A 14,774-nucleotide genomic window follows, 5' to 3' on the forward strand; every position below is an offset into this window, starting at 1 on the left:
CCAAAACAAATTAGTTTGGTAACCGAGTCATAAACACGAATCTCCTGCTGTTTTTCCCTGTAGCTGGTGTCCAATGCCGTGGTGTTTCTGTGTGGCAGTGCAGTGGGGGCCTTTCATAGGGTCCTCATGGAGAAAACGCTTCGACAGACCTTCCAGGATACCCTCAGGTGTCTGAGAATGAAGATGAAGCTCGAGATCGAAAAGAGACAACAGGTGAGTTAAAGACGACTTTAAATTTAAACGCTGTTATTTCCGAGTGTGTCTTATGTAAGCAGCCACTTTAATCTGCTTGTAAACGAGTCTTAAAGAGGCTCTCTGTGTGTCATCACTGCAGCACTGTGGTGGAAACGGCTTCACCACCACTATTCTCTCAGCACTTTGCATATTATGAAAATCCCTAATAAAAACTCTCCCTGCTGACTGAATATGAAAATGGCCCGACGGTAATGGTTATCGGCGTGTTGCGTTCATTCCATCGCCTGTTTGACTTCATCTCCGGATGTTTTCATACATCTGTCCCTCTCAAATAACATGTTCAGGGAAGCAGTTTGTATTTTGCATCCAAGTCAATTAGCATTGACTTCAGGGGTTTCTCAAAACAATGTTGTCATTTCTCTGCGTGAAAAACACAAACCAGTGGGAAGCTGCAGCATGGCTTAGCAGGACAGAAATGGTTTATAATTAGTCAAATGTTTGATTCTCCCTTTGGGATCGCTGCTCGGAAAGAGAGAGGCGTGGTTCGCAAAGTTTCCCAAAAACAGAACGCAAAAATAAAATCTATTTAAAAACTCATATTTATCAGAAAATGTGGTTGCAATTCAAACAAGTTTTTCTACGGTTTTCTTTATTAACGAGGTCTTTTATTTGATTTTAACAAAAAATTGCAGCATAATTTATAAACAAAGCAAAACAAACAATATAGAACACCCCCCCCACCCTCACCCTCACCCCCGCTACACTGGATCAAACTAAAAAAAAACAGTGGCACTAAATCAGAACACATACAGTCCAATCAATAGAGTAAAAGAAACAATCACAAAGAATTATGGAAAATTAGCCACAGACACCATTAAAATACAACATCAATGCCAACCGTACAACATTGGTTAATTGTGCCCCTCAATGTGATCCTGGGCTTCTCCAGGTGCATGTGGGACAAAGCCTCTGCACATCGGTGACCATATGCTGGCGGGTGAGAGTCTTTCCACCTGGACAGTGTAGTAGTTGGTAAATTGAGTGCTTAAGAGTTTAATATATTACCTTTACGTATGACCAATAAGCTGTGATACTCGATATAACTATAGAACATCAACCTGCTTGGTCTTTGGATGTTTAATCAGAAGATTCTTGGATTCTTTGTTTATTCAGGGATTGTAAACACTTCGTTTTGATTCAGGGAAAGAGTCAGGTTTATAAAAGTAAGAATTTATTTTCCAAACAATTAAAACATGACAAGTTAACTAATATTTACTGTGATGGATGAATCTAGATGGAGGAGATGTGTGGATATGATGTTATCAGAACTTTCGTATCGAGAAGAGCAGAGTTCTGGGTGTAAAAGGGAAAGAATTTGGTTTGTGTTAAACTATGAAGTTGGTTCTTATCAAAAAGGCATCAGACTCTGCGTGTCTACCTCACCCTTTGGAAGACCCTCTTCATGGATTCGAAGGTCAGAGAGGTTGGATGACCTCTGGCACCGAGGTTGTAGAATTCCGTAGCACCGACCCTTCAGTCCAGAGATGTTTTCCGCGTCACGGCGGGTGGATTGAACCGTTGCATCTAGGAGGACTCTTAAGGAGTCAGAACAATATCAGCTTTGTTCTGCAGGAACCGTTTGCTGTGTCAGCGGTAGGCAGTTTTTAGCAGGGTCTTCGCAGCTTGCCAAAAATGCTCAAGAGGTGTCGCTCCGGACGGCCGTTCCGAAGCGCTCTCTAGAACTGAATGCTGGATGACGGGAAGCTGGAATCCGACTCCAACTGCAACTGCTGAATCACCAGAGTCATTCTGTTTTATTATTCTCATGTTATGAATTCTTGGCCAATCGGAATGTGCCATGTTAAGGGATATTACCAAGAAAACCTCAGACATCACGCCTTCTTAAGATACCGGATGCTCTGATCTGGGGTAAAGAAATGTCTGTGTGTCATGAGTTTACTTAACTTTAATTTGTCCTTGTCTGAGTGCGGCCTGGTCATATCAAACATTACTGATTACTATATGTGTGTATATATATATATATATATATATATATATATATATATATACACACATCACTCAATGTAATATTTCACAGATCAATCAACCTTATTGATTTAAGCACAGATTAATAAAACATTATTATTATCCATATCGCATTTGTTGATTTCATTTTATGAAAACGTGTTCACTTTATTGAGAGAGTGGGTACTCCTACGGAGTTATCAAGGAAGGCTTTGTTTAGGAACACAGGCTGACAAAGTGTTCCTCCTGAAATGTCGACAAGGTTGCTGTATCCGTCTGGGCTTCAGGAAGATAGAGTGTAAAAACCACCATAGAGGATCTGCAGATGACCGGTGGCATATAGGTCAATATGTAGGTGAAAACTGACCATTTCTGGACATTACAACAGTACAAGTCTTCTGGCCAGCAAACGGCTAAAGGCAATCATAGTTAGCTGTTCCTTAGCCAGACGACAAACAGTGTTTCTCAAAGCCAAGGAAGCTCGCCTTGATGTCTTGGCCCCTGTCCCGGTTGCCTAGGAGATACGTCATCAGGAACCTCTAAGACGTGTTCCAATGTTCATGTTCTACCGAGGCGTGTGTTCTCCGTTTGTTAGCCGTTAAGCTAGCTGAGCAAGGACGCGCGGGAGGTGTCTTGTAGCCTAGCCTTGGTCAAAAATTTCCCAGAATGCACCGGTGTATTTTCAAAAGGATGGCGGATCAGAAGCCGGCATTGGCTGAGGTAAATTTTAAGTTTAAATCAAGTCAGCTAGTTGTTGCTATCGGGCTGATATCTGAAATGTTTTTCTTTTCATATCCGAAGCAGTTATCAGTGGTTAGTTAGTTGTTCTGTAGTTAAAGCTTCGGTGGCTAGCAGGTGGAAACTTGCTTACATAGTTAATTTAATAAACATATACACAATTTGAAAAGTAAAAGGCTAGTTATATATTTATATTGAAACTAATACATATAAAATATAACGTTATCTCCTGTGTCACGTGATGTTATGTGACCGCCGTGGAAGCTGCGGACACGTGATGCAAGTCTGTTCCATTTAACCGTTTTCTTTGACCAAGGACGGACAGTGTCCTCGTAAGCAAGGCGACTGGCCTCGCAAGACATCGCCTCGCAAGGCCAGGTGCCTTGCCATTGAGAAACACCCAGAATCTCTGTGCATTGTTGACAATAACGTAGCTAATGACTCGATGTTTGCTACGTGCCTGTTGGAGAGCTCAGTGGGATCGGTCTATTTTCAGTTCTGACTCCAGATGCAGCGTTTCTTTCTACGTTTTAAGCCTGATTCATGCTTCTGCGTCAGAGCAGAGACACTCAACGCCATTATCCGTCCTTGTGGGCTCTAAAAACATGAACGTTTAATTCCCCGTGACTGGAGGAGTGAAAAGATGCGCAGCAAGCATTTTATTTGTTAACGGAAATGACAGGAAACGTGGGTTTAGAGGTGGCGAGCGCATGAAGAGGTGGAGGAGGATGAGAGACACATTTGTCCGTGTTAAAAAGTCTCTTATATACAAAAAAAAAAAAAAAAAAAACAATAGAAAAACAATATCTTGGACCGGATACATTACAGGATACCACAGAACAGTGCTACGCCCTCTGTTGTCCTGGTGGGGAATTGCTTTGCAACAGTCCCCAGGAGACGGACAAGTCTGAGGGCAAAACATCTCCGTCTATGCGTGCGTGTGTCCCTTTTGGAGCTGACGGAGAAGCACGAATCAGGCTTTAGCCACAGTTGTTGTCGAGCTGGACTCAGGCCCTCAGGAATTCCAAGAATCTGAATATTTCATCTTCTCAACCGACCTTCAGGTTCAAAAGATCCAATTTATCAGGTCTCGAACCACAACGAACGTCAGAAGTAAAGACGAAGCATTACACGATGAGTGCTAAACACGTTTCTACCTAAAATGCACTTTTAAAAGGACTTCTGGCCGGAAGCACCACCATATCTGTTAAACGCAAGCAGCCATCTTGGAAACTCAAAGTTTTTCTAGTTTATTCATTTTTGGGATGGGTGGATTATTTACTTGATGGATAAATTTTATTTATTATTAATTCATGCTTGTGCAGCCAGATGTTTCTGCTTTTAATAATGTGTTATTTATTTTTTAAGCGTTTGAGTTTTCTAAATGTTGTTTGAGTAAATGTTTAGGTTGAGCTGTTGTGTCCTACTTTTGTCAGATAACTGTCAATACAGGAAATCTGTGTTTTATATTGGAATTCGGTTGGCCTGATTTCTAAAAACACAATCAGTGATGTGCTGTTGAGCTGTGGTGCCCTCATGGAGGGGGCCGTCAGCTAGCACACTGCTGCTAACCGCTTGAATATCGTGACGTGTGTGTGTGTGTGTGCTCTGTCTTCTCCATCCCCAGTGAGTCATGGTGGATGGCTGCTTATACTGAGCCAGGATTCTCTGGAGGTTTCTTCCTGTTAAAAGGGAGTTTTCCTGTCCACTGTCGCTGCATGCTTGCTTAGTATGAGGATTGCTGTAAAGACTCTGACACTAGTCAGTGACTCGATGCAACCTGCTGGGTTCCTTAAGGAAACTTTTTACTGATAGGCTTAATGAACTGACCTGTATTGGAATGTTTACTGTGTGAAGGTCCTTGAGACGACTCTTGTCGTGATTTGGTGCTTTATAAATAAACTTGAATTGAACTGAATTGAATCTTTGGAAAAGGAAAAGTAAAATGGCGGGCATTTGTCAAGGAGAATTTTTAAGAAACCATTTTTTAGAATATTTTAGTTATTTTTGTGTTACCTGAAGTTTTTACATCATGAAAGCCTGGATTTGTCCGACGCTGAAGCTTTTCTGGTGCCGAAAAAGACAAAAAATTTGATTTAAACTAATAATGTCAGTGGTGATGGCAGTTTTTTCTTTTATCATATTTACTCTGAAATGGCGCAAGATAGATTACTATCCAGGCTTTAAACAGAGATTACTATGTTGGTATTTATCCATTTCCAGGAGGAATCTTGTGTGAAACGTGATGAAAACCTATCAACAATGGGAGAACTACACTCTCCTCTCCTCCTTCCACTGCTGCAGCATCATCTGATCTCATTTCCTGTGGTAGAGTAACACGTTTCCTACGTGTGTGTGTTTGCAGGAAAACCTGTTGCAGTCTGTGCTCCCTGTTTATATCTCCATGAAGATGAAATTGGCAATAATGGAACGCCTGCAGGACTGTAAAGATAAAGAGGAGCGACAGCGACTGGTCAAAGATAACAACTTCCACAGCCTGTATGTCAAGAGGCACGAGAATGTCAGGTACAACCACAGTCATCCTCAAGTACTTTTACAAAACCATGGCCCAGGTGACAGTCAGGTTCAAAATGACTTTATCATGATTTTTAATGAGCTTTAATGAGCTTCTAAAACAATTCAAATAATCTTAAACTGCTCAGACAGGGTACCAGTCAGTGGCGGACTGGTAATCAGGAGAGAGGGGAGACTTCCCAGTGGCCTGGCCGTTAATCTGGCCCGCTCAGATTAACCCGCTCATGACGTGCATGATATCTAAATTAACAATCCCTCATGCAGCTCATCAGGGCATCTGCTCTGCTGACGCTCACACAAACGGAGTAAACTGGGCACAAAGACACGCCTCCTCTGTCGTGGTCTGGCAACGCGCTGCAGAGACTCTCGGAACACGCTACTGTTCATTTGGCCCCTGTGGCAAAATGGACCGAGGTGGACCAGAAAAGGAGGGATTGAAAAGAAGAAAGCTCTGGCCACAGATGCATGTTCAGTCTGGCCTGTCTGTGATCAGGTTAGGAGAACCGGTTTAAGGTGGAGTTTTTGGGCCAGCTGAATTATGTTGCGATATGTTGCCATATCGATATTTTCTTACATCCCTAGCTCAGAAGCAGCACAGCATCAGGTGACCTCATTGATGACTTTCCCTCCAGATAAGAGATGTGTGGATCTGCAAACTGGATCTGGTTTATCCCTTAAGGTCCACGTGGCACGGGTGAGGAGTGAGCACCACCTCACCCCTGCCACGTGGACCTCAAGGGATAAACCATCAATCCTGCTCAGTGGTCAACTTTCCTGGTGAGGTCACCCATGAAGACTGTGGGAAGGTTATAAATAATTCTTATGAGGTTGCTACATTAAACAAAACCTACATTAATTCATTCATTAGAGAATTTAAAGGGACATTTTGCAACATTTTCATATTTTTAAATCCTTTTCTTGAGCCAGTATGTGCTAAAATGACGCTTTACAGGGTTAATGAAAGGCCACCCTGTCCCAGTGGCCAGAATGTCCCACTTGCAACTTCAGAGTGGCGGGCCGCTTTGCTGGGACTTCGAAGAAATAGAACTTTAGATCATGAACACAGCAGCTTTATTTAATTTAGTGATTCATCACTGCTGTAGACTCTAAGGAAGGCTGGGAGACATTTCGGCTGTTAGATTAAAGGGTAAAAAGCAAAGTTTTCACTTCTACAAACGGACACTAGGGGTGCTAAAAGCAAGCCAAAACTGCCTAGTTCCCCTTTTAAAAGTAAAACTCATCTTAAACATAGAAAACATTCAATGAAACCAGCAACAAAACAAAATAAATGATAAATAGATTAAAAGTGTCCAAAGGTGTGGGAAACTTGTTTAATCAATACATTTGCAGCGATCTCTGTTAGTAATGCTGCCTTGCAAGCCTTACTCAGGACTCTACTCACTTTTCAGGGAACTACACCTTTAACTCATTCACTGTCAGCCGTTTCCTGATCAGAAAAGCCCTTCGCTGCCAGCATTTTTCAGTGTTTTCACAGTTTTTTTTAAGAGTGACAGACCGTTGCGCGCTAGGATGATGTCGACGCCAAAACAACCAAAACAAAGCGGAGACTCACCTTTCAGGAAGAATCCGCGAGTTTCGAGCGTTATCCGTTCTTTCATAATCCGTTGTTGAATTGAGATCGGCAGAAGCTTTTCCAGTTCGCGCCTCACTTTTTTTACAGCAGCGGCCCAAATCGATCTCCTAACACATGGATGTTCTGCTTCCTGATCACGTGACGTGTGACATATGCAGATGAATTCAGCGCTTTGGCCTCCCGTAATGGGTGAGGAAGGAGCTATATAAATAAAGCCTTGATTGATCGACGATTGATTGATTGATTGATTGATTGATTGAAGATCGGCTTAAGAGCTGATATGTTTGTTCTCACGGTGCGAGGGCTCGTTCCAACGCCCACAAAGTAAAAAAAAATGCAAATGACGACTTTGGTCGTCATTGGCAGTGAACGAGTTAAATGGTAATTGGCCTGCATTTGATATAGCGCCTTCCACAGTCCTGGAACCCCCCAAGGCGCTTTACAACACAATCAGTCATTCACCCATTCACACACACATTCACACGCTGGTGGGGATGAGCTTCGATGTAGCCACAGCTGCCCTGGGGTGCACTGACAGAGGCGAGGCTGCCGTACACAGGCGCCACCGGTCCCTCCGACCACCACCAGCAGGCAAGGTGGGTTAAGTGTCTTGCCCAAGAACGCAACGACAGCGACAGACTGAGCAGGGCTCGAACCTGCAACCTTCCGATTACGAGGTGAACACAACTCCTGTGCCACCGTCACCCGTTAAGGAAAGGTCTAGCTGATATGCTGCTTTTTCTGTTGTAAAGGGACAAAAACTAATAAAAATATAAAAAGATTTTGACCCAATGTTCCAGGTTTCCTTTTATCTCTTTATTAGTTTTTTCATCCTTTCTTTATATTTAACCAAATTAATCAATTTAAAGGAAACTGGATTCTGTGAAAGGTTTTGTTATATAAAGAGCAAAGGTAATACAACATCTCTTTGTCTAATTCTCGTCATCCTTAGGACAAATGTCTGCTGATGAAGCAGCTGGTTTCTCTCATTTACTCAGTGCTGACAGCTTTTTCTGGCAGCTTAAACTGAACTTGAGCCGGTGGCTCGCCGACAGATTTTACTGATAAAGGCAGACGGTTACAGTCCGCCGATTTACACAAAAAATACTCGGATTGTAATTGAAGTAAGCGTCGTTGCACCTGGATTATCAAGTCTTTATGGGTGGTGATATTTCTCACTTATGTAAAATAAAACAAAAACGTTCTAAGAGCAGCAGGTGAGACATCAGTTTCTCAGAGAAGCATCAGAATTAGTGTCTTTAATGCCAGAGGAAAAGGTGTCTGCTGATTTCCTGGCTGCGTAGCGGCTTCCCTGTAATTACCTCAGTCAGACAGGTGATTAGCGTGGACGGTCTCGAGGAGCACCTGGCTGTGGAGCACGTGGCCCTTCTGGTTGGTTTCACTGGGATCGTTCCCAAAGCGCTCCAGTAATTGGCTCTTCTATGTGTTTTTTTTTTTTTTTACATAATCACTTTTGTCCCTCTGTGGCTTCGTTAATGAATTCCCTCCCAGCGCCGTCTTTGGGTCGGCTTTTCCTTTTAAATTCCAGCAGTTATTCCCTCTCCGATGCTCCGAGGAGAAGCTTTGTTGATGCTGTGATTCATCTCTGATCCAGACGGGCTTTTTAATGAGTCACTGATCGAACCATCTGGAGGTTCACAGGAGAAGGTGTTGTTCTCCGGCCACAACAGTCATCGAGGATCACGGACGTTTTAGTCGTTTATCTGAGGGAGACGAGGTTTATGGTTCTTCATGTTCTCCAGCTCTCTGCTACAGATGAACCTCAAAAAGGACAAAAACACAAGTTATGAGTTTAGGGTAAATCTTCCTTTTACAGTCCCCTATTCCGCTCTCCCCACCTATTCCACCTTCCTCAGGATCCACTGATTTCCCTCTTTCCTGTTTACTCTCTCTCTTTTCTTTACATTTTTGTAATCACAATTGTCTATTTTTGCTCATTTTAAATATATTAAACATTTTCTAAATTCTTTTTTATATTTTTACACTTTTTGCTTTTGTGAAGCACCTCGTGATTTTTATCTTGAGACGCTATAGAAATGACCTTTTCTTCTTGAGTCATCCAATTTTCATTTTCTGTTTAATTCTTGGTAAATGTTCTGTTCTGAGGGACCTTCAAGGGAACTTCTTTGTGCAGAAGCCAAGGGATTTGTGCGTGCACATGCATGGGTTGGATTTGTAGAACATGAGTTTGTGAACAAAAACAAAAAGAAACAAGAAGTGTGATTTATTCATGTTTGTGGCGATGGGGTGAGAAAATGTGTAAAATAGCCGAGGTCTCATGGGGCTGCAACCATGGGACATGTTGAATTTAAAACTACAAATACTCTAAATGTCATTTGTATTATGAGTTGGAGATCTAGCAGGTCAGAAACTTGGAAGAGTAGCTTTACATAAGCATGAATTAAGGATAGCTCAAATAACCTCGACCACAAATGTGTTATATTTTAACATTCTGAAAGAAAAGTAGCTGAAGAGTTTGATGTATAATATGTGGTTTGTAAACGTTTGGTCATTAAGTGTAAAAACCGATACCATATGTTCGGCACCAATTACTAAGTACTTACATGGTAATTGCATAGTAAGTTAAAGTGTGTTATTGTTTCTGGGTTCTTAGAGTTATTACCATGTAACTAAGGTTCAAATCTAGTTTTTATTTGTATTAATCATTCCCAGTAAATACTGCTTTACACAATAATTACACTTTGTTACAATTATAGACTTTAATTACACGATAATACACTTTAACTTACTATGTTATTACTATGTAAGTAGTACTTAGTAATTAGGGGACTGTAAAAGGAAGCGTTACCGAGTTTAGATCTTAGTTAGTGGTTTTATTTAAAATGACATCAGTTTAAGAGTTTAACCAGTCATGCTGAATTTTGACCGATTCCAGATGATTTTATGCATCTCCAGCTGATCAGTGGCACCAGTTAAAGTGTTGTTTTAAAACAACTCCAGTATAAAATCATTCACTGCAAATCCTATTTAATAAACATTCACATCAGTGTCAATATTACACACTTAATTACATAGAAAGTTGTTGTTTCGTTGCAGCAGAAATTAGCAGTAGAGCTAGCCATCGATGGCACTTCCACTGGGGACTTCGTGACTGACCTAGTCCTCATGCTTCCCATAATGCGCCGCAGGAATAACCACATTTTTAGAGGTGCAGACAAAGGAAAATAAAAATTGTATGTCTGAGAAATGTCTTAAAAAGTCTTGATTAGGATCATTTGATAAATGAAATGTAAATTAAGAAGTACAGTGGTAAACTGCAATGCTAATCTAAAGTGTGAATTATGTAAGAAATTATAAATTACTTAACTGTATTTGTAAATAATCTGAATTAGCTGGTTCTATATATTTTAGTTTTGCACTAAAACAGCTGATTTATCTGGTAAAGACTGATAAATGGTTGAAAGCAGCTGTTCTGGAGCAGAGAAACATCTAAAACATGCTCACATGAACGTTTGTGTTGGGTAGAGCTCTGTTTCATTGTTATTCTTGGTTTTGGTTTTCTTGCAGTATTCTGTATGCAGACATTGTTGGCTTCACCCGTTTGGCCAGTGACTGCTCCCCCAAGGAGCTCGTCATTATGCTCAACGAGTTGTTTGGCAAGTTTGACCAAATCGCCAAGGTGAGCGTCCTCTTATACAGTTTAGTAAATCAGGTAATTAAATACCACAGTTATAGTTATAATCTAAGCATTATTCTAGTCAGGGTTGTTAGTGCTCCAGTTCCAGAACAAAACCTGGTTCTGACAAGTCACAAAGGAACTCTAAAGGTGCTCTTCATGCAGGAAAGTGTTTGTTATGAGTGCTATTCTTCATTCTTTACAGGAAAATGAGTGCATGAGAATTAAGATCCTGGGGGACTGCTACTACTGCGTCTCCGGGCTGCCGGTCTCGCTGCCTAAACACGCCAAGAACTGCGTTAAAATGGGACTGGACATGTGTGAAGCCATCAAGTGAGTGGCACCATGAGTGACCGGATCATCTCATCGGTTCTTAACCTGAGATGATTTCATAATAAAACTCGTGACAGGTGGTTGGAGGCGTGCCGTCCTTATATTCCTGATGCTGAAACCATTTTTTACAGGCAGGTACGGGACGCCACAGGTGTCGATATCAACATGAGAGTGGGCGTTCACTCAGGCAATGTTCTCTGTGGCGTGATCGGCCTTCGGAAGTGGCAGTTTGATGTCTGGTCACATGACGTCACTCTGGCCAATCACATGGAGTCGGGAGGTGTTCCGGGGTAAGCAGGAGAACTCATTAACCCAAGGTTCACGCAACACAACTTCCGCCTCCATGAGAACCATTTCTGTCTACTTTGGAAGTCAGGACTCCTATCAGGGAATGCCAGAGGAGTTCCAGTTGGATATTCAGAGCTAATTGTTCTGAGCAGTGGTTGAACATTAAATAACAAATAGTTTATTAATGCAGCTGCAACATCTGTTCTTGCACAAGGCAGCCATATTGGATCACAAGGTTGGTGTTGGTCAGAAATCTCGGAGACAAAATCCCAACTTTGGAAGCGTTTAATTTGTTTTTCCTAACTTGGAAATTGCAAGATCCCAGTTCAAACAGAATACATCACTAGTTTAAAGTCTCATAGGTGATAAATGTCCTCCAGATCTGACCCCTTCTCGTGCAGACACAGCCACACTCGGGAACTATTTGGTGGTTTAACCCTCCAATCCAACCCCCTAAAGAGCATCTTTAATGTTCTTTAAAATGGTAGAAAAGCATAATCTAAGGTCAAAAGGTTACTTTGGGTATCTTTCCAGGTTTCAGATAATTAGCAGGTGTTAAAAATACTAAATCAAGGGAAGAGGGCATGCTTCCCTACAAAACGCACGGTTTTGGAGTCACGTGACTCATTGTATACCTCAAGGAAAACTCAGTGGTAGATGTGCTTGACCGGTTATTTTTAGTTGCTGAGGTAACACCGATTCAACTAGTTTAATGATGGTTAATGTTTGTGTGTGTTGGGGTTGTACAAACTCCCATTTGTCTGAACATTGTGTTCATCGATTTCCACAACAATATGAGAAGCACACATGGGCTGGGGCTTTCTATAGGCACTGCCGTAACTGCAGGCCGCCATGTTGAATGGGTCACTTGTCGCCCCCAGTGCAGTCATTGGTCTAGAAAAGTCAATAGTTATCCCACATAATCTGTTTACAATAGTACACCGGTTGTTGGAACCATAGACCGCACAGAAACGGGCAGAGTTGCTCACTCAGTGTTGATTCCGATTAGGTTTTGGAGTAAGGGACCCATCCAAAATGGCGGCAAGTGGTTACACTCCAGCGCTAAGCATCGCCTCTGCGTATTTCGTTTTCGTTTCATCTCTTTCCCACCTCGTGTGGCCACTAGCTGTTTGTTTCATAAAAGTAGTACATTTGTACTGATTTCAAACGTAAATTTCTTCTTCTAAAGTAGACCCGCTTTTTATTCTGATCGCTGTTGGACTACTTTCTTTTGAGTGTAAGTAGTAAAGTGGCTCTCACGTGATGTTTTTAGACCAATGCCGTGCTCGCATTTAGTAAACAGGAAACCAACATAGCAGTGTACTCGCTGTCAGAAAATACCAGCGATTAGGATTTAATTACTTTAGAAACTCATAGATTAGAAAACAAAAATTATTTTTATGGAAACTTGTTAGATGTAATATGTCAGGAGACAAGTTTCTGTTGAAATATATTTAGATAAACAATATTTTTACCAGTTAGTGTTTCCATGCCTGTGTGTATTTTGGCGTTTAGATTAATTATCCCTGTTTAGCCTGCTCCCATCAACTCTTGCTGCTGGCTCAAAACCGTATGGCTGTGCACCTTCAGTATGTAACATAAATGTGTGTTTGGATTCACAATCTGGAGCTCCGTGCTGCTGCTGCAAATCCCTTTTTTTCTCGAGCAGAGTCAGGAACGATTTCCTTGAACTTCCGGTTCAGCAAGAGGCGCTGTTTTTAGACGGACGAGCTAGGAGAGCCTAGTTGCAACAATAATAGCACATTTTTTTCTCAAATATCTTCCTTTTTTAAATGTAAAGTTTAGACCTGTTACAATATAAGGGCTTCCTCGTGTGTTTAACGTGGAAGGCGCCCCTAAAAGCTGAGTGTCAAGCAGGGAGGCGTTGGGTCCCATTTTTATAAAGTCTTTGGTTTGACCCGACCGGGATTTTGACTCCGATCTCCTGATCCGAGGGCGGATATTCCACCACCGGGCCACTGAGCTGGGTTCAAATGGATCATTTTACATTTACATCACATTTTACTGCTCTTTGGGTCAAGTTCTTATGACGAAAGAAATCCACTCACATTCAAAATGTTTCTACAAATATAACTTCTAATTATCTTAATAAATTATTGAAACCTAATAAAAATGTCCAGATTTAGCAGAATTATATTCAGTGTCTGGTTCAGCAGTTAAACTAAACAGCTGCTGATGAGGATCTTCTTCATATCTGAGACACAAATGAATTCAGTTAGACGAGGACTGGTGTCAAAGGTCACAACGAGGCATTTAGGATCTTCTAAACTCTGAAGGCCGTGATCATTAGAGGAAACTCTGAGCTGCGGATGGAAAACTCGTCACACTTTCTTCCCTTCTGAAACTGGACAAGATCCAGAAGCACCACCCACTGCAGCGCTTGAAATATTTGATGCAGGAGTCGGTTTGCTGAGGGGCTGCAGTTCTGTTCATGAAAGAGTGAAAGATGGTGGACATTATGGTATCATTCTCTTCCTCCCATCAGCCGCGTCCACATCACAGAGGCCACCCTCAAGCACCTGAACAAAGCTTATGAGGTGGAAGAAGGGAACGGCCACATCAGGGACCCGTACCTCAACGAACTCAACGTCCGCACGTATCTGGTGGTCGATCCCCGGGTGAGTTCTCAGTCCGCCTTTAGAGACGTCTCTCATCATAAAGTTATGTTTAAAGACATCTAGAAGCATGTTTCTGTGTAAAAACTATAAATAGTTGTTTCAGACAGCTCCCTGAACAGCATCAGTTCAGAGAAAACAGGACCACTGAGCTAACGGCTAGTCGGGTGCTATCATTTAAATGGCTTCAAACTTTTAGAAAGGTTTATGTGGCATTTTTACAATAAATCTCCAGGCTGTTCTTATTCAGAAGCAAAACCAACGCCAGCAGCAGTTAAAGCTACTGATTTAGTTCATCCAGAGATCAGATTTCTTCACATTTCCACCCAAATAATCATGTTACGTGAATTTTACCCGGGATAAAGGTTTAAACAATGGTTCAGGGGATTGGTGCCGTTTTGGCTAAACTCAGACTAGCAGTTAGCTCCTCAGTCCAAGGTCTTTCAAGATCTAATTTTACTATATGTACAGTTTTGACACGGACGCACTTAACACCCCCTAGAACATCAGACTCTGTTGATTAGTAGTTTTTCATTGGTGCATAGCCAGAGAGAGGACATTTTTGTTGACCAGGACCTAACATCATCCCCAGGGACTTGTGTAATTTAGGATTAACAGGGTATCTGCAGGTCCATAAAAATTCTTAAATTTGCTTTTCCAAATTTAAGGCCTTAAAAATCCTTAAAAATGACAAATAATCCTTAAATACAGTTTCCAAAGGTCTTAAATTACCAAAGACCCAATAAATTTATAAAATTTTCGTTAATTTCTA

General features: G+C 41.6%; 1 protein-coding gene across 3 annotated transcripts in view; it reads left to right on the forward strand.

The window, feature by feature from the left end:
• adcy7 (adenylate cyclase 7) overlaps positions 1-14,774 on the forward strand; it is a 42,125-nt gene that overhangs the window by 7,406 nt on the left and 19,945 nt on the right. For all 3 annotated transcript variants that reach the window (XM_054731931.2, XM_015952813.3, XM_054731932.2), the window contains exons 4-9: positions 64-213; positions 5,324-5,484; positions 10,637-10,748; positions 10,951-11,078; positions 11,210-11,368; positions 13,873-14,005. In XM_054731931.2, the coding sequence (XP_054587906.1) occupies positions 64-213; positions 5,324-5,484; positions 10,637-10,748; positions 10,951-11,078; positions 11,210-11,368; positions 13,873-14,005 (843 nt within the window). The remainder of the gene's footprint in view (positions 1-63; positions 214-5,323; positions 5,485-10,636; positions 10,749-10,950; positions 11,079-11,209; positions 11,369-13,872; positions 14,006-14,774) is intronic.

The sequence above is a fragment of the Nothobranchius furzeri genome, chromosome 9 (genome assembly GCF_043380555.1).
Source record: "Nothobranchius furzeri strain GRZ-AD chromosome 9, NfurGRZ-RIMD1, whole genome shotgun sequence".
Lineage (NCBI taxonomy): Eukaryota > Metazoa > Chordata > Actinopteri > Cyprinodontiformes > Nothobranchiidae > Nothobranchius > Nothobranchius furzeri.